At 42.3% G+C, this 18,896-nt stretch overlaps 1 protein-coding gene across 1 annotated transcript in view; it reads right to left on the bottom strand.

The window, feature by feature from the left end:
- LOC140199091 (glutamate receptor ionotropic, kainate 1-like) overlaps nucleotides 1–18,896 on the bottom strand; it is a 369,321-nt gene that overhangs the window by 128,039 nt on the left and 222,386 nt on the right. The window contains exons 4-5 of the mRNA XM_072260588.1: nucleotides 18,710–18,891; nucleotides 1,901–1,954 (exon numbers count right to left, since the gene is read on the bottom strand). Coding sequence (XP_072116689.1) covers nucleotides 1,901–1,954; nucleotides 18,710–18,891 — 236 coding nt within the window. The remainder of the gene's footprint in view (nucleotides 1–1,900; nucleotides 1,955–18,709; nucleotides 18,892–18,896) is intronic.

Here is an 18,896-nt window from a genome sequence, read left to right as displayed (position 1 = left end):
TAAACTCAAGAGATTCTGCAAGTGCTGGAAATCCAGAGCAACACTCACATAATACTTTGACCTGCTGAGTTCCTCCAGAATTTTGTGTGCGATGCCATGGAGTCTGAATTTACTTCCAGAATCAGCATTATAAAACATAAAGGGTCAGGATAAAAACATTGAATGTGGACTCAGGAACATCATTTTAAGAATTCATGAATTGTGTTATGGCTGATTGGGTGCACAATAGCTCCAATGAAATGAGAAATACAACACAAATATATTCTGGGGCCAGTCCCTTTCTGCAAAATGATCATTTGCTGTTGGGGAATTGTCAGTTTGTCAGAAAATGTGGCAACATCTCCCAGCTTCTAAAAGTCATCAACTGCTGCTGATGACCACTTAAACCATGAAATATTGCAATCCAGGAAGGAAAGTGCCACAGCAATGGACACATATATTGCCCAGGGTGAACAAGAAAAAGGATAGAAGCAGCATCAGCAGCATTATAGTCAGAACTCTAACCTAAATTAAATTTAGCATCAATGATTCAATATTTGCTTTTTCTGTGAGGGGAAAAGTAGTTATCTCAGAGGAGCTGACATGTTCAGTTAACTGTATGGTTAGGGATCATTTCCAATGCGGACAATAGATATCTAAATTTAGTGAATCAACGGAACTCTCTCCACTCTTCTTATGATGTTCCAAAAAAAAAGGCAATTCCTTCCACAACTCTCTGGTTCACTCTTCTATTTTCATCAACACATGTTCTTCTTATACAATGACGGGAGTGTTATGTTTTGTCACTCCAGAAGTTAATTGAAAGAGAAACACGGGAGCATGGGAAAAAAAGTGTCTACTTCATTTAACCTTAGTGAGGCACTCTCAAAGGACGTGGTGGCATGATGCCGTATGCCATTCACATCTTCTTACTTACAACCGCAATTAATTATCTGAACAGAGAATGCTTAATCAAACAATATATTTACAATATTGCTCAAATATTACTGGAATATTAAATACACAACAGGGAGATACAATATTTTCCCTTTTACCTCTTTCCTTCTCATTTTCCAGTGATAAAAATGCGGTTGTTACAGGTGAAGTGGCAATTTGTTTACACTTTTTTTCCCACCAAAGTTCATGGTGTAGTTTCCTTTAACACTGGAGAAACCATGTGCAGATTGGAGGACTGTTTTGCAAAATATAGTCCCAAAGGATGGCCCTGAGCTTCAAGTCACATGTCACTTTAATTCTTTATCTCACTCCCACTGTTCCTACCCTGTTCAAGTTAACTCCAATGTCAGCTTGAGGAACAGAAACTCATCAACTTAGAATGCAACTACAGCAATTAAAACATCGCTAAATTAATAATTTCAGAACACCAAATTTCCTTGATAGTGTCAGTTCTGATGAAATGTCCTCAACTTGTAATGTTAATTCTATTTTTCTCTCTCCACAGATACTGCCCAACATGCTGAGTATTTCCACCACCTTTTTTTCAGACTTGCAGCAGCTTCAGTATTTATCTCACACTTTTCTTTCTCTCTCTTATGATCTCTCTATCTCCTTCTATTTATACCTTCAGAAGACAGATGAGCTGATTTGTAAGCCTTCAACAATATTGCTTATCATTACCAACTATGTTATTCAAATTACCTTAGTCTCCACCCACTCCATGTTCTCTGACTATTCCCCTTTTCTGTAATTTTATTTCTAACCTGCTCATCAACCCAAAACATGACATTTTATTCCTCTCACCATAGACACTGCCTGCCCTGCTGAGTATTCCTGCCATTATCTGCCGTAATTCTAACTTCTGACCTTTTAAATTGTGTCTTTTACTCAATGGTTCCATAAAGTTAACAGACAAATCTGAATCAGTCACAACCTCAAAAGTGTTTTTAAAATGGCACCTTACCAGTGTGGTGAAAAAGTAGTGATAATACTCAGTCATCATTCCCATCGAAAGTATCTGCAAAGGGAACAAACCAGCATTAACAGTAAATATAGACCTTGTATTCGCTTGGCAACTACTGCACTTTCTGGATATTCTGAAATGCTATAAAACTAATGAGCCTCTTTTGTAGCTTAGTCACTCTCTTTATATCAAAAAATGAGCAGTTTGCACACTACAGGATGCCATATTCAGTAATAATTGACCAGTTCTGTTTTGACAGTGATCAGCCAAAAATAAATATTGGCCAAAACAACAAGAGGACTCATCCACACCTCTTACATAACAGATTTGTTGACTTTATTTTTACATACACTGGAATTGGAAGATGGGATCTTTGTTTGTGACTTAGTTGAGTGTAGTGATGCACAAAAACTGCTGGAATTTTGTATTCATCTACAGCAGTATGAAGGTAACACTGGGAAAACAAGAAACAGCGAGAAGGCTGCAAGTGTCCGATGAATGACGCTTGGGTCTGGTGATAATGGGAGTTCTGCGGTGGAGGAGACCATGGTAGATTTACTGGGGAACTTATACATTTGTAGCTAGATATGGAAGGGAAACAACATGAGTTTAGGGCAGAGATATGGGTTGGGAGAGTAGGTGGCTCAGAGAACGTGGGTTAGGAAGAGATAGCAGCCAATACTTCAGGGTGAAAGTAAACCTGTGATTAAGTGTTTGGGATGTAAATCTGTGAATAATTAACTTTATGTGCTAACTCCTTCATTTGTTGGTAACTGCAGTGAAACTATACAGACTGATTCACATTTGGCACCACAACCACAAGACAACTAAACTAACTTATAAACACGAAGATTTCTGCAGATCTTGGAAATCCAAAGCAATACACAAAGTGCTGGAGGAACTCTGCAGGTCAAACAGCATCTATGGGAAATAAATAAACAGTCGATGCTTTGGACCAAGACCCTTTCTCAGGGCTCTAACATATGATCTGAACTCCAATAAACTATTGATTATCCATGCGTACAAAATTAACTGTTCTGGCATTTAACACTGAACAATCCAATTACAATACACTTACAGGTATAATTGGCACTACATCCAAATATTGACATATTTATAATTAATTATCCCATAGACAGAGCCTAATACGCAGTTTTAAATATTACAACCCATTCATCATTTTAAATACATTTCACAACAATTGCTCCTCGGTGGCATTATTCATTATAAAGCTACTCATTTCAAAAAATTAATATTGACTGTTTCAGATATTATTGTGTATTTATTTGTAATTATAAGAATAAGGGATAATTGTCCTAGAATTTTGAGTAATACTCATCCTGCGATACCAGAAGCTCAATTGTGCTCATTTCAGAAACAGTCAGGGCTATCTCCTTAACATTGAAAAGGCTATCTTCCTGTTCTACATCTTTTAGAGGGAAACCAAAACTTTAAGATAGATTCTTGGCCTTGTTTAACCATATCATGGCTGTCATTATCTTTGCCAGGCCTCCTGTCAGGTGGTAGCTGCATCCAACAGTAATAGACAGGTGTCTATGCATATTGAGCTCCATTCTCAAAGGCTATTTCAGAGCCACATGCCTATACGACAGACATAAATCAAGGGAACAAACTGGAGAGAGCCCCATTTTCAGTAATCATAAGCCACTCCTGGTTAAATCACTGGAAATAGATAGTTTATTGATCCCAGAGGAAATTACAGTGTCACAGTAGCATTACAAATGCGTAGATATACAAATATTAGGAGCAGTAGGAAAGAATAAAAAATAAGTTACTTCAAACAGTCTAACAGAAGGGGGTCATCAGTTCCCTGCCTATAGGTTGACTCATTGTAGAACCTAATGGCCGAGGGTAAGAACGACCTCATATAGCGCTTTTTGGAGCAGCGCAGTTGTCTTTGTCTGTTACTAAGAGTGCTCCTCTGTTCAGCCAAATTAGCATGTAGAGGGTGAGAAACATCGTCCAGAATTGCCAGGATTTTCAGTACGGTCCTTTGTTCTACCACAGCCTCCAGTGTGTCCAGTGTCACTGGAATTTATTTACTATTGTTACATTACTGAGATACAGTATAAAGTTTGTCTCGGATCATCACACAGTGCATTGGGGTAGTTCAAGGTTAAATGTAAACAGAATAAAGTACAACAGTTGCAGAGAAAGTGCAGTGCAGGCAGATAGGGTGCAAAATCATAACGAGATGGATTGTGAGGTCAAAAGTTCATCTTATCATACTAGTAAACCATTTAGTAGTCTTATAACAGTGGGGTAGGGGCTATCTTCGAGCTTGATAGTGCAGGCTTTCAGGCCTTTGTATCTTCTGCCTAATGGGAGAGGTTGCAGGTGAACTGTTGTTACTGGACAGTGACTTTAAACTTACTAGAGAGTAACTTCACTGATTATTCAGTGGAATTCAGTCAAATTTCAGGTTAGCATTATGTTGCCATGACTACAGCGGCAGAAAGCAAAGGGATATGCATGTGCAGGGGGAATTAAAGAGCAACTCAAAGAGAAACCTAAGGCCCAAAGCTAAAGCTGACAGGCTATATCAGACATCCCACCTCTCCCGGAAGTTCCTGGAGTCTCCCGCATATGAATAGTGGCTCCCTGACGCCCACAAATTATACACACTATCACGGAAATCAATTTTTTTGAGAGCAAGCAAGAGCGAGAGAGCACGCGAGCAAGAGAGAAAACGCGAGAGCAAGCAAGGGAGACAGCAAGAGAGAAAGCAAGCGAAAGCGCGAGAGAGAGAGCGCGAGAGCAAGCGAGCGAGAGAGCGAGAGAGAGAGCGCGAGAGCAAGCGAGAGAGCGAGAGAGAGAGCGCGAGAGCAAGCAAGCGAGAGAGCGAGAGAGCGCGAGAGCAAACAAGCGAGAGAGCGAGAAAGAGAGCAAGCGAGAGAGCGAGAGAGAGAGCAAGCGAGAGAGCGAGAGAGAAAGCAAGCGAGAGCAACCACGAGAGAGAGAGAGAGAGAGAGAGAGAGAGAGAGAGAGAGAGAGAGAGAGAGAGAGAGAGAGAGAGAGAGAGAGAGAGAGAGAGAGCGCGAGCGCGCTCCGTGGCAGAGTGTTCCAGAAAAAAAAAGAAAGTATAAAACATACGTCACCTCAGACTACACTAAAGTGCACCCCTGCCTAATAGGAGTCAAAAGTAATGACAGTGTTGCTCGCTGCACTGTTTGCAACAGTGACTTTTCTATTGCCCATGGTGGGTTAAGACTGTAAAAGACGTGTTGAGGTGAGTTTAACAGGTGTCATTTGTTTATTAGCATAGCTAATGTTATTTAAACTAGCTGGCCAGCTGCTAAGGAGCTACTCTATTGCAGACATCCCACCTCTCCCGGAAGTCTCCCGCAAGTTGATGATGCTACCTCCCTGAAATGAGTTTTTGCAGGGTGAGATGTCTGCTCTCTCTCTCTCTCTCTCTCTCTCTCTCTCTCTCTCTCTCTCTCTCTCTCTCTCTCTCTCTCTATATATATATATATATATATATATATATATATATATACACACACACCTCCAGTTCAGCACACAGCTGCGTGTGACGAGATAATTTAATATGTAGCATCAGTGACCTTTTTTATGCCTCATTCCAAATTGCATCAGATACAACTAACATTAGTCAATCTCTGGTTATACCTGCAGGTGATGGATGCTCTGTCCATCAGAACCTGTAACTTTTTTCTCAGCAGAGGCTGCAAAGTTAGTAGTTTGGACTCTGATTTTTCTGGGGATATAAGTTACTCAGCCCAATTGAGCCCTGCATCAAATAATAGGTTTTCAAACAGATTCACAGCAGATACCATCTCATTGGCTCTTCATTTAACCCTGGAACATCTGGGCAGCAAAGACATCAGGATGCTCTTTATTGACTACAGCTCAATACCATTACCATCATCCCCTCAAAACGAATCAAAAAACTCCACAACATTGGCCTCAATATCTGCTTGTGCAATTCAATCATTGATTTCCTTATTAGTAGATCCCAGTCAGCTCAGATTGGCAACAACATCTCCTCCACGATCTCCATCAGAATTTCACCTCAAGACTGTGTGCTTAGCCCTCTGCTCTACTCACCTTATAATTCTGACTGTGAGGCTAAGCACAGTTCCAATACCTTACTCAAGTTTGCTGATGAAACCACTGTTGAAGGCCAATCAAAGGCGGTCATGAATCAGCATATAGGAGAGAGACTGAAAATCTAGCTGAGTGGTGCCACAACAACAACCTCTTACTCAATGTCAGCAAGACCAAGGAGCTGATTATTGACTTCAGGAGAAGGAAACCAAGGGTCCATGAGCCACTGCTCATCAGAGGATCAGAGGTGGAGAGGATCAGCAACAACTCCCCAGCGTTATTATTTCAGAGCATCTGCCTTGGGTCCATCACATAAGTACAGTTGCGAAAAAAGCATGGTAGCACTTCTACTTCCTTAGGAGTTTACAAAAGTTTGGCATGACATCTAAAACTTCGACAAACCTCGATAGATATGTAGTGCAGAGTACATTGACTGGCTACATCATGGCCTGGTATGGAAACACCAATGCCTTTGAACAGAAATTCCTACAAAAAGTAGTGCATACAGCCAGACTATCATGGGTAAATCCCTCCCCACCTTTGAGTACATCTACACAAAGCATTGTCACAGGAAAGCTGCTCCATCATCAGAGACCCTGCCATCCAGGACATGCTCTCTTCTCACAGCTGCCATCAGGAAGAAGATGCAGGAGCCTCGGAACTCACACCAGGTTCAGGAACAGTTATTACCCCTGAACATCAAGCTCTTGAACCAGAGGGGATAACTTCATTCAACTTCACTTGCAAAATCATTAAAATGATTCCACAACCAATGGACTCACTTTCAAGGACTCTTCATAGAAACATAGAAAACCTACAGCACAACACAGGCCCTACGGCCCACAAAGCTATGCCGAAACATGTCCTTACCTTAGAAAGTACCTAGGGTGATCCATAGCCCTCGATTTTTCTGAGCTCCATATACCTCTCCAGGAGTCTCTTAAAAGACCTTATCATATCTGCATCCACAGGACATCTGTAGAAAGTTGCAAGTGTCTTCAGTGACATACGAAACTCCTCATGAAATATAGCTGCTGTCGTGCCTTCTTTGTAATTGCATCAGTATGTTGGGCCTGGGATAGATACTCAGAGATGTCGACTCCTAGGAACTTGAAATGGCTCATCCTTTGCACTTCTGTTATTTTGGATGATTTTCTGGCTATGCTAAATACATTAAAAATGTCGGTGTGGTCCCATCAGGCTGGATAGTAATGGAAATGTGCTTTAAGAGGATAGTGTGGAAAAACATTGTCAAAGACTGCACAGGACTAGAGCCAAGAAGGATTTGATGACTACAGCTGCATATATTCACTTTGCGACTTTGTTAAGAGCTCTTTCAGCACTGTGACAAGGGCAGAATCCTGATTGCAGGAATTTAAACATGAAGTTCCAGGAAAAAACTACAAAAAAATTCAGCTACAGATTGGCAAGTATGATGATGTGGCCATCTCTGAAACTTGGCTAAAGGATGGCTGGAATTGGGAGCTGAACGTCCAAGGATATGCAGTGTATTGGAAAGTTAGATTAGTATGGGCCCTGTGTATAAGAAATATTATTAAATCATTATAAAGGGATGACATAGGATCAGAATGTGTAGAGTCTCTATGGCTTGAGTTAAGAAATGGCAAGGGTAAAAGGACCCTAAAGTCAGTGGTATACAGGCCTCCAAACAGCAGCTGGGATGTGGATTACAAATTACAGCAGGAGATAGAAAAGGCATGTCAGAAGGGCAATGTCATGATAGTTGTTGGGGATTTTAACATGACAGTGGATTGGGAAAACCAGGTCAGTACTGGACCTCAAGAGAGAGAATTTGTAGAATGTCTAAGGGATGGCTTTTTAGAACAGACTTTTGTTGAGCCCACTAGGGGACTGGCTGTGCTGGATTGGGTGTTGTGCAATGATCCGGAGGTGATAAGAGAGCTTAAGGTTAAGGAACAGTGATCACAATATGATCGAGTTCACTTTGAAATTTGAGAAGGAGAAACTAAATTCCAATGTGTTAGTATTTCAGTGGAATAAAGGAAATTACAGTGGCATGAGAGGGGAACAAGCCAAAGTTGACTGGAAAGGGACACTAGCAGGAAGGACAGCAGAGCAGCAATGGCTGGAGTTTCTGTGAAAAATGAGGGAAGCGCAAGACAGATATATTCCAAATAATAAGAAATTTTCGAATGGAAGAAGGACACTACCGTGACTGACAAGTGAAGTCAGAGCCAAAGTAAAAGCAAAAAAGAGGGCATACAAGGAATCCAAAGCTAGTGGGAAGGTAGAGGATTGGGAAACTTTTAAAAACTTGTAGAAGGAAACTAAGAAGTTCAATAGGAAGGAAAAAATGAATTATCAAAGGAAGCTGGTGACTAATATCAAAGAAGATACTAAAAGGTTTTATCAGTATATAAAGGGTAAAAGAGAGTTGAGGGTAGATTTAGGACCAATACAAAATGACGCAGGAGATATTGTAATAAGAGGTGCAGAGATGGCAGAGGAACTGAATGCATATTTTGCATCAGTCTTCACAGTGGAAGACATCTGCAGTGTACTGGACATTCAGGAGTGTCAGGGAAATGAAGTGTATGCATCTGATGGAATGCACACCTGGGTTCTGAAGGAAGCAGCTGGAGAGGTTGCGGAGGCATTAACAATGATAGAAACATAGAAACATAGAAAATAGGTGCAGGAGTAGGCCATTCGGCCCTTCGAGCCTGCACCGCCATTTATTATGATCATGGCTGATCATCCAACTCAGAACACCGCCCCAGCCTTCCCTCCATACCCCCTGACCCCCGTAGCCACAAGGGCCATATCTAACTCCCTCTTAAATATAGCCAATGAACTGGCCTCAACTGTTCCCTGTGGCAGAGAATTCCACAGATTCACCACTCTCTGTGTGAAGAAGTTTTTCCTAATCTCAGTCCTAAAAGGCTTCCCCTCTATCCTCAAACTGTGACCCCTCGTTCTGGACAACCCCAACATCGGGAACAATCTTCCTGCATCTAGCCTGTCCAATCCCTTTAGGATCTTATACGTTTCAATCAGATCCCCCCTCAATCTTCTAAATTCCAACGAGTACAAGCCCAGTTCATCCATTCTTTCTTCATATGAAAGTCCTGCCATCCCAGGAATCAATCTGGTGAACCTTCTCTGTACTCCCTCTATGGCAAGGATGTCTTTCCTCAGATTAGGGGACCAAAACTGCACACAATACTCCAGGTGCGGTCTCACCAAGGCCTTGTACAACTGCAGTAGTACCTCCCTGCTCCTGTACTCAAATCCTCTCGCTATAAATGCCAGCATACCATTCGCCTTTTTCACTGCCTGCTGTACTTGCATGCCCACTTTCAATGACTGGTGTATAATGACACCAAGGTCACGTTGCACCTCCCCTTTTCCTAATCGGCCACCATTCAGATAATAATCTGTTTTCCTATTTTTGCCACCAAAGTGGATAACTTCACATTTATCCACATTAAATTGCATCTGCCATGAATTTGCCCACTCACCCAACCTATCCAAGTCACCCTGCATCCTCTTAGCATCCTCCTCACAGCTAACACTGCCACCCAGCTTCGTGTCATCCGCAAACTTGGAGATGCTGCATTTAATTCCCTAATCCAAGTCATTAATATATATTGTAAACAACTGGGGTCCCAGCACTGAGCCTTGCGGTACCCCACTAGTCACCGCCTGCCATTCTGAAAAGGTCCCGTTTATTCCCACTCTTTGCTTCCTTCATGATCTTTCATGAACCGATAGATTCTGGCATTGTACCAAGATGATTGGAAAATTGCAAATGTTACTCTGCTATTTAAGAAGGGTGGGAGGCAGCAGAAAAGAAACTATGAAATTACAAGCAGTGTAGACAAAGAAGATGCAGTTGATGTGGTGTACTTGGATTTTCAGAATGCCTTTGACAAGGTGCCACACATGAGACTGCTTAACAAGACACGAGCCCATGGAATTACAGGGAAGTTACTAGCACGAGTGGAGTATTGGCTGATCGGCAGAAAACAGAGAGTAAGATTAAAAGTATCCTATTCTGTCTGGCTGCCGGTTGCCAGTGGAGTTCCACAGGGGTCGGTGTTGGGACTGCTGCTTTTTACGATGTACGTCAATAATTATGTATGTATGACTATGGGATTAATGGACTTGTGGCTAAATTTGCCGATGATACAAAGATACATGGAGGAGCGGGTAGTGTTGAGGAAATAGAGAGCCTGCAGAGAGACTGGGATAGTTTAGGGGAATGGGCAAAGAAGTGGCAAATGAAATACAGTATTGGTAAGTGAATGGTCATGCACTTTGGTGGAAGAAATAATTATTTAGATTGGGAGAGAATTCAAAATGCAGAGATGCAAAGGGACTCCTTGTGCAGGATGCCCTGAAGGATAACCTTCAGATTGAGTCAGGGTTGCAGAAGGCAAATGCAATGTTGGCATTCATTACTAGAGTTATAGAATATATGAGCAGGGATGTGATGTTGAGGCTATATAAGGCACTTGTGAGACCACACTTGGAGTGTTGTGTGTAGTTTTGGGCTCCTTATTTTAGAAATGATATACTGACATTGGAGAGGGTTCAGAGAAGATTCATGAGAATGATTCCAGGAATGAAAGGGTTACAGTATGAGGAACGTCTGGCAGCTCTTGGGCTGTATTCCCTAGAGTTCAGGAGAATAAGTGGGGGATCTCATTAAAACATTCCGAATGTTAAAAGGCCTAAACTTATTAGATGTGGCAAAGTTACTACCCATGGTAGGGGAGTCTAGAACAAGAGGGCACGACCTCAGGATTGAAGGACGTCCATTTACAACAGAGATGCAGAGAAATTACTTCAGTCAGAGGGTGGTAAATCTGTGGAATTTGCTGCCACGAGCAGCTGTGGAGGCCAAGTCACTGGATGCATTTAAGGCAGAGATAGATAGGTTCTTAATTAGCCAGGGCGTCAAAGGGTATGGGGAGAAAGCAGGGGAGTGGGGCTGACTGGAAGAAATGGATCAGCCCATGATTGAATGGCAGGGCAGACTCAATGAGCCGAATGGCCTACTTCTCTTATATCTTATGGTCTTAAAATTAGTTAGTAGCAAGATGTTCAATGACTTTAGAGAGAAATAGGGATTTGGCATAGGGATGGATGGGATCATAGGCTTATTTATTGTAGAGAGGCGTGACGACAATAGTGCTGAGAGGGGACAATACCTGGAAGGGGAGAGGCAACAACATCACCTCACATGAAATCCTGTTGAAGAATGTGTTGGTCTGAAATTTAGTGGAAATGGAAACAAGCAGGCAGGATTTAGCTCCCATGGGCAAAATGAGCTTGAAAAGATCATATAGTGATGGAAGAGTAATTGGTAAATGATGCAAGCTCAGTTTTATTATAGGAGTGTGGGCCAGTGTCAAAGGAAAAGAATGGAATTATCAGAGGAGGGTGATTCAATGCTGACAGTCTTGTTGACAGAGATGGAGAGATGTATATAGAAACTTAGAAACATAGAAAATCTACAGCACAATACAAACTCTTCGGCCCACAAAGTTGTGCCGACATTTCCCTACCTTAGAAATTACTAGGCTTAATCCATTGCCCTCTATTTTTCTAAGATCCATGTACCTATTCAAAAGTCTCTTATAAAACCCTATTGTATTGACCTCCACCACTGCTGCCGGCAGCCCATTCCACGCACTCACCACTCTCTGCGTAAAAAACATACCGCTGACATCTCCTCTGTACCTACTTCCAAGCACCTTAAAACTATGCCCTCTCGTGCTAGCCATTTCAGCCCTGGGAAAAAGCCTCTGACTATCCACACGATCAATGCCTCTCATCATCTTATACACTTCTGTCAGGACACCGCTCATCCTCCGTCACTCCAAGGAGAAAAGGCCGAGTTCACTCAACTTGTTTTCATAAGGCATGCTCCCAATCCAGGCAACATCCTTGTAAATCTCCTCTGCACCTTTTCTATGGTTTCCACATCCATCCTATAGTGAGGCGACCAGAACTGAGCACAATATTCCAAGTGGGGTCTGACCAGGATCCTATATAGCTGCAATATTATTTCTCAGCTCCTAAACTCAATCCCACGACTGATGAAGCCCAATTCATTGTATGCTTTCTTAATCACAGAGTCAACCTGCACAGCAGCTTTGACTGTCCTATGGACTCAGACCCCAAGATCCCTCTGATCCTCCACACTGCCAGGAGTCTTACCATTAATACTATATTCTGTCATCATATTTGACCTACCAAAATGAACCATCTCACACTTATCTGGGTTGAACTCCACCTACCACTTCTCAGCCCAGTCATGCATCCTATCAAAGTCCCACTATAACCTCTGACAGCCCTCCACACTATCCACAACACCTCCGACCTTTCTGTCATCAGCAAATTACCTAACCCATCCCTCCACTTCTTCATCCAGATCATTTATAAAAATCACAAAGAGTAGAGGTCCCAGAACAGTTCCCTCAGGCACACCACTGGTGGCGAACCTCCATGGAGAATATGACCCGCCTACATCCACTCTTTGCCTTCTGTGGGCAAGCCAGTTCTGGATCCATAAAGCAATGTCCCTTTGGATCCCATGCCTCCTTACTTTCTCAATAAGCTTTGCATAGGGTATCTTATCAAATGCCTTGCTGAAATCCATATACACAACATCAACTGCTCTACCTTCGTCAATGTATTTAGTCACGACCTGCCTTTGACAAAGCCATGCTGATTATTCCTAATCATATTATGCCTCTCAAATGTTCATAAATCCTGCCTCTCAGGATCTTCTCCATCAACTTACCGACCACTGAAGTAAGACTCACTGGTCTATAATTTCCTGGGCTATCTCTACTCCCTTTCTTGAATAATGGAACAATATCCGCAACCCTCCAATCCTTCAGATCCTCTCCTGTCTCTATTGATGATGCAAAGATCATTGCCAGAGACTCAACAATCTCCTCCCTCGCCTCCCACAGTAGCCTGGGGTACATCTCGTCCGGTCCCGGAGACTTATCCAACTTGATGCTTTCCAAAAGCTCCTGTACATCCTCTTTCTTAATATCAAGATGCTCAAGCTTTTCAATCCGCTGTAAGTCAACCCTACAATCGCCAAATTCCTTTTCCGTAGTGAATACTAAAGCAAAGTACTCATTAAGTACCTCTGTTATCTCTTCCGGTTCCATACACAGTTTTCCACTGTCACACTTGATTGGTCCTATTCTCTCACATCTTATCCTCTTGCTCTTCATATACTTGTAGAATGCCTTGGGGTTTTCCTTAATCCTGCTTGCCAAGGCCTTCTCATGGCCCCTTCTGGCTCTCCTAATTTCATTCTTAAGCTGCTTCCTGCTAGCCTTATAATTTTCTCGATCTCTACCATTACCTAGTTTTTTGAACCTTTTGTAAGCTTTTCTTTTCTTCTTGACTAGAACTTCTGCAGACTTTGTACACCACGGTTCCTGTACCCTACCATCCTTTTTCTGTCTCATTGGAATGTACCTATGCAGAACCCCACACAAATATCCACTGAACATTTGCCATATTTCTACTGTACATTTCCCTGAGAACATCTGCTCCCAATTTACACTTCCAAGTTCCTGCCTGATAGCTTCATATTTCCCCTTACTCTAAGTAAACGCTTTCCTAACTTGTCTGTTCCTATCCTTCTCCAATGCTATGGTCAAGGAGATAGAATTGTGATCACTTTCCCCAAAATGCTCTCCCACTGAGAGATCTGACACCTGACCTGGTTCTTTTCCCAATACCAGATCAAGTGCAGCCTCTCCTCTTGTAGGCTTATCTACGTATTGTGACAAGAAACCTTCTTGAACACACCTAACAAATTCCACCCCATCTAAACCCCTCACTCTAGGGACATGCCAATTGATATTTGGGAAATTAAAATCTCCCACCACAACAACCCTGTTATTATTACACCTTTCCAGAATCTGTCTCCCTACCTGCTCCTCGATGTCCTTGTTACTATTGGGTGGTCTGTAAAAAAACACCCAATAGAGTTATTAACCCCTTCCTGTTCCTAACTTACATGCATAGAGACTCCATAGACAATCCCTCCACGTCTTCCTCTTCTGCAGCCGGACACTATCTCTGGTCAACAGTGCCATGCCCCCACCACTTTTGCCTCCCTCCCTGTCCTTTCTGAAACATCTAAAGCCTGGCACTCGAAGTAACCATTCCTGCCCCTGAGCCATCCAAGTCTCTGTAATGGCCACAACATCATAGCTCTACATATTGATCCACACTCTGAGCTCATCCACTTTGTTCATAATACTCCTTGCACTAAAATAGACACATCTCAAACCATCAGTCTGAGTGCGTCCCTTCTCTATCACCTGTCTATCCTCCCTCTCACATTGTCTCCAGGCTTTCTCTATTTGTGAGCCAACTGCCTCTTCCTCCTTCTCTTCAGTTTGGTTCCCACCCCCCAGCAATCCTAGTTTAAACTCTCCCTAATAGCCTTAGCAAACCTCCCCGCCAGGATATTGGTCCCCCTGGAATTCAAGTGCAACCCGTCCTTTTTGTACAGGTCACGCCTGCCCCAAAAGAGGTCCCAATGATCCAGAAATCTGAATTCCTGCTCCCTGCTCCAATCCCTCAGCCACGTACTTATCCTCCACCTCACTCTATTCCTATACTCACTGTCATGTGGCACAGGCAGTAATCCCGAGATGACTACCTTTGTGGTCCTGCTTCTCAGCTTCCTCCCTAACTCCCTGTAGTCTGCTTTCAGGGCCTCCTCCCTTTTCCTATGTAAGTCTTTGGTAGCAATATGTACCACAACCTCTGGCTGTTCTCCTTCCCACTTCAGGATATTGTGGATGCAATCAGAAACATCTCGGACCCTGGCACCTGGGAGGCAGACTACCGTCCGTGCTTCTTTCCTGCATCCACAGAATCGCCTGTCTGACCCCTAACTATAGAGTCCCCTATCACTGCTGCCATCCTCTTCCTTACCCTACCCTTCTGAGCCACAGGGCCAGACTCTTTGCCAGAGGTGCGGCCACTGTTGCTTTCCGCAGGTAGGCCATCTCCCCCAACAGTCCTCAAGCAGGAGTACCTATTGCCAAGGGGGACAGCCAAAGGGGTACTCTCTAGCTTCTGACCTCTGCCCTTCCCTCTCCTGACTGTTATCCACTTATCTGTCTCCCGACGCCCCGGAGTGACTACCTGCCTATAGCTCCTCTCTATCACCTCCTCACTTTCCCTGAGCAGACGATGGTCATGAAGCTGCATCTCCAGTTCCCTAATATGGTCCCTAAGAAGCTGCAGCTTGACGCACCCGGAGAAGATGTGGCTGTTCGGGAGGCTGGGAGTCTCCCAGACTTTCCACATCTGACACCGAGCACAGAACACTGGCCTCATACACATTATTCCTGTCTGTATTCTACACACTTAACCTACCTCGCCTCCACCCATTATCGCCAAAGCCCCATTGAGCCAAAGCCTTCCTACTATGTCTCCCTCTATGCCATCACCTGCTCCTCCAACGTCCACTCCATAAGGTGCCTCCTTTTAAACTCTTCTCGCTGTTTTCACTGGCTGACATCCATGTGCTTGCATTGTCCTTTCCCGATCAAACTGCTGAAGAAATTAATCTCATATTCTTGATATTTATTGCTTATTTATTTATTTATTATTATTTCTTTCTTTTTGTATATGGTGACATATATGTACTTCGTTAATAAATTTACTTTGAACTTTATAATACCTAGTTATATTAACCACATAACATTAGATTTTCTGAATTAATAACCTGCAGTTTTCATGATGGGGAGAATTTCTTTTACTAAGTATGCAGCTGTTGCTGCAATTGCCGCCAGCATGTCATTGTCTGTGTCTATAGTTATGCCTTTGTCCTATTCAGATCTTAATTTGTTATTTTTTTCCTCGAGCAGATCAATGAACACCAGGGGCTGGCTGCTTAGCAAAATGTCCGTGATGTGACACCTGTCAGGAATGCAAGGAAAGCAGCCGAGAGTTAATGCAATCAAATGCATGTCTTTGATGGATAACTCTGAAGATATCTTGTAATTGCCCTGGAGGATCTCCCAGATCCCATTAATTCTAAGATCCTGACACAACCTTGCCACACAATTGGTTTACCTCACAGAGGAAAAAGCAGAAAACAGCAGGCCTGGAATTTGAAGAACATAAAGAAACAGAGGGCCAACTATCATACTGGATGCTCTTCAACAGTGGATTATCCAGGAAAACATTTTTTTTTACCTCTGGATCAACATCCACTGTCAATCTTTCTCTGACTGTCATAGTTGGGATAAGTATGACAAGTCAGATATGTCTATTCTCGTCGGAGCACATGAGTGAACATTTGTTGATGAGGCACATAAATTCTTCTGCCAAAAGCATGGGTTATAAAGCTGTTTCTAAGTCCTCAAAGCTAGCCCTTCATACTGCTTGGTCCAGTATGTTCTCAGTTACCACCTTTCTATAAAATGATTGCCAAGTGCAGATCATTGATACTTTAATGTTCAAAGGGGCTGATTATTCTTCTGTGGGATGACTGTCACACACCACTAATATGGATTCCTGGAGTCTGTACCACTCATGCTGAGGACAGTCAGTGCTTTTACTTTTGAAACACTTTTGCTCAAATTAGATGATTTAAAATGTTAACATCAGGTGCTGAGGTAGTGCATGCCTCAAGATTTCTGTAATACCTGTGGAAAATTCCTGAGAATGTATTCAACTGAGCTCATTGCTTACACGCGTGAGAGTCCCCTGCTCAGGCAGACAAGCTTCTCAGCAATGTAAGATCACTCATAATTAGGAACCACAAAATGGCATGTCTAGTGCACTGCTTGGGTGAAACAGCTGCTGTTCATGAAGTGCTGCTCGTTCACATCTGGCTGCATGAAATCATCCAAAGGCCCCTGAGGCAAAGCCAGGTCTCTGCTCAGGAGCACTCAGTCTCCTTCCACATCCATGAGAAAAGACCTCACTCTGTGCTTCCCCTTCAACATCACTGAACCCTTCCAGTGTACAAATCAAGGGGTAATGGACATGTGTCGCCATAGAGGTTCTTTTTTGCAGGCTGATCCAAATCTGCTTTCTACCAAGGTTATGGCATTTCTGTAACAGGAAGAAATGGGCACAATAAAACAATTGATATAGTTACATATATATCGTATAGACAGTATCGCAACATGTCATCACTGGTCTGTTGCTGCTGTAAGGAATCTGTGCAGAGAAGATATGTGAGCTGCACGTGATCCATACACTCTTATGCCAATCACATCTGTGGTGGCGTCTTCTAAGTGTTTGAGTTTCACCTCCCTCTTCCTATCTGTACTGCCTTTGAATGAAGGAATTATCAAGTGAATAAAATTGAAGCTCTACGTATTTCAGAAAGCAACAGGATCTTATTACCTCCATTTTATGGTCTCCACTAAATTATTGAAAATGAGTATATTCGAGGCTCATCAAACATGCTATGTACAATTTATGCATATGAATGATTATAGTTAATCTTCCACATTTTACAGCTGCAGCCTGCTTCATTAGAAAAGCAAAATACTGCAGCTGCTGGAAATGCGAGGAGAAAAATAGGTGGGGAAAGCAGAAGTAGTTCATGAAGCATGTGTGAAGATAAAAATAGTGATTGTTCCCGCTCAGTGAGCTTTTATCAGGATTGGGAACAGTTGCAGATGAAACGGACTGTTTCCAGTTCTGGTGAATGGTCATCAACTTGAAATGTCAAATATGATTTTCTTCTGACAAACACTGCCTGGCCTGCTGAGGGCTTCCCATGTTTTCTGCTTTTATTTCTCCAAATGTCTCTCATTTTTGTTCCTGCTAGTCCTAATTTTACACCATTTTCATTATTTTCCCAGAGATAAATTTGTTTTAATTTCCTCATATATTACAAAGATGCACAAATTGGTAGGCAAATTGGAAATTGTAAGTCGCCTTATGTTAGTGGGTGGTTGATATCGAGTTGAAACTCTGCAGACAAAGGCCTGCTTCCATGTTGAATGACTCTGTAACTCTATGTCCTACGTACAAATAGCTAATTTGACAAATGGCAAGTTTATTTATTTATACGTTCTTATTTCTTACCTTGGCACTTTTCCTCAAGTCTGGCAGCACTGTTTCAGTATAATTCTGTCATTTCCAGGTTAACAGCATGGCTGTGATCTATGTGACGGCTACCCATTCTGGCTTTCCCCTACATTCGTTTGTACCACCTGCCATGCTTTTCCCATTTCAATCTGTAAAATTCAGTCTTTCAGACCTCACTCTCCACCTCTCATCTTTGAGAATGAATCTAACTTATATACACAATGGAAATATTGATTACTGCAAACAGTCACTGAATCAAAGTGAATAATATGTTTGTTATGATATTGTTACAGAAAGGGGCAAAGAAAACAAAAGAAAATGGCGCACTTTTACAAAAAGCTTAGAAAAATAGTTCAGTGAACATTCTAGGATTAGGTGCCTGTGTCTAATGATTTTTTTTACAGAATACAGTTCATTGGAGATTCTACTCAACATTTCTAAAACCTCTAGTTAACTCATTGATACCCACATGGAAGACTGACTTTCAGTATTAGAAAGCAGCTACCATAAAAAAGTTATGAAATATGCATGTTCACATTCATTCTGTGCATACAGTCAAAGTACAGTAATCAAGAAATTTTCCAGTTATGTTATAAGAAGCAGATTGTAGAAGGCTTCTATCACCTGTTTCAATATATGGGCTACTGTTGAATATGTGCAGTCAAATATCACGTAGAATTCCTTCCCCCTTTTCATCTGTTTCAGAAGAGGCTTAGCATCTCTGTTACCTGCCGGCAGCTGACGAATTTTAACTTTAATGTTGTATCTGGAGGGGGCTTTCATTAGTTCTTGTAATCGAATAAGACCTGGG

Source organism: Mobula birostris, chromosome 6 (assembly GCF_030028105.1).
Source record: "Mobula birostris isolate sMobBir1 chromosome 6, sMobBir1.hap1, whole genome shotgun sequence".
In the NCBI taxonomy this organism is placed as follows: domain Eukaryota; kingdom Metazoa; phylum Chordata; class Chondrichthyes; order Myliobatiformes; family Myliobatidae; genus Mobula; species Mobula birostris.
Note: the sequence above shows the minus strand (reverse complement) of the source record. Positions and strands in the feature narration are given on the sequence as shown.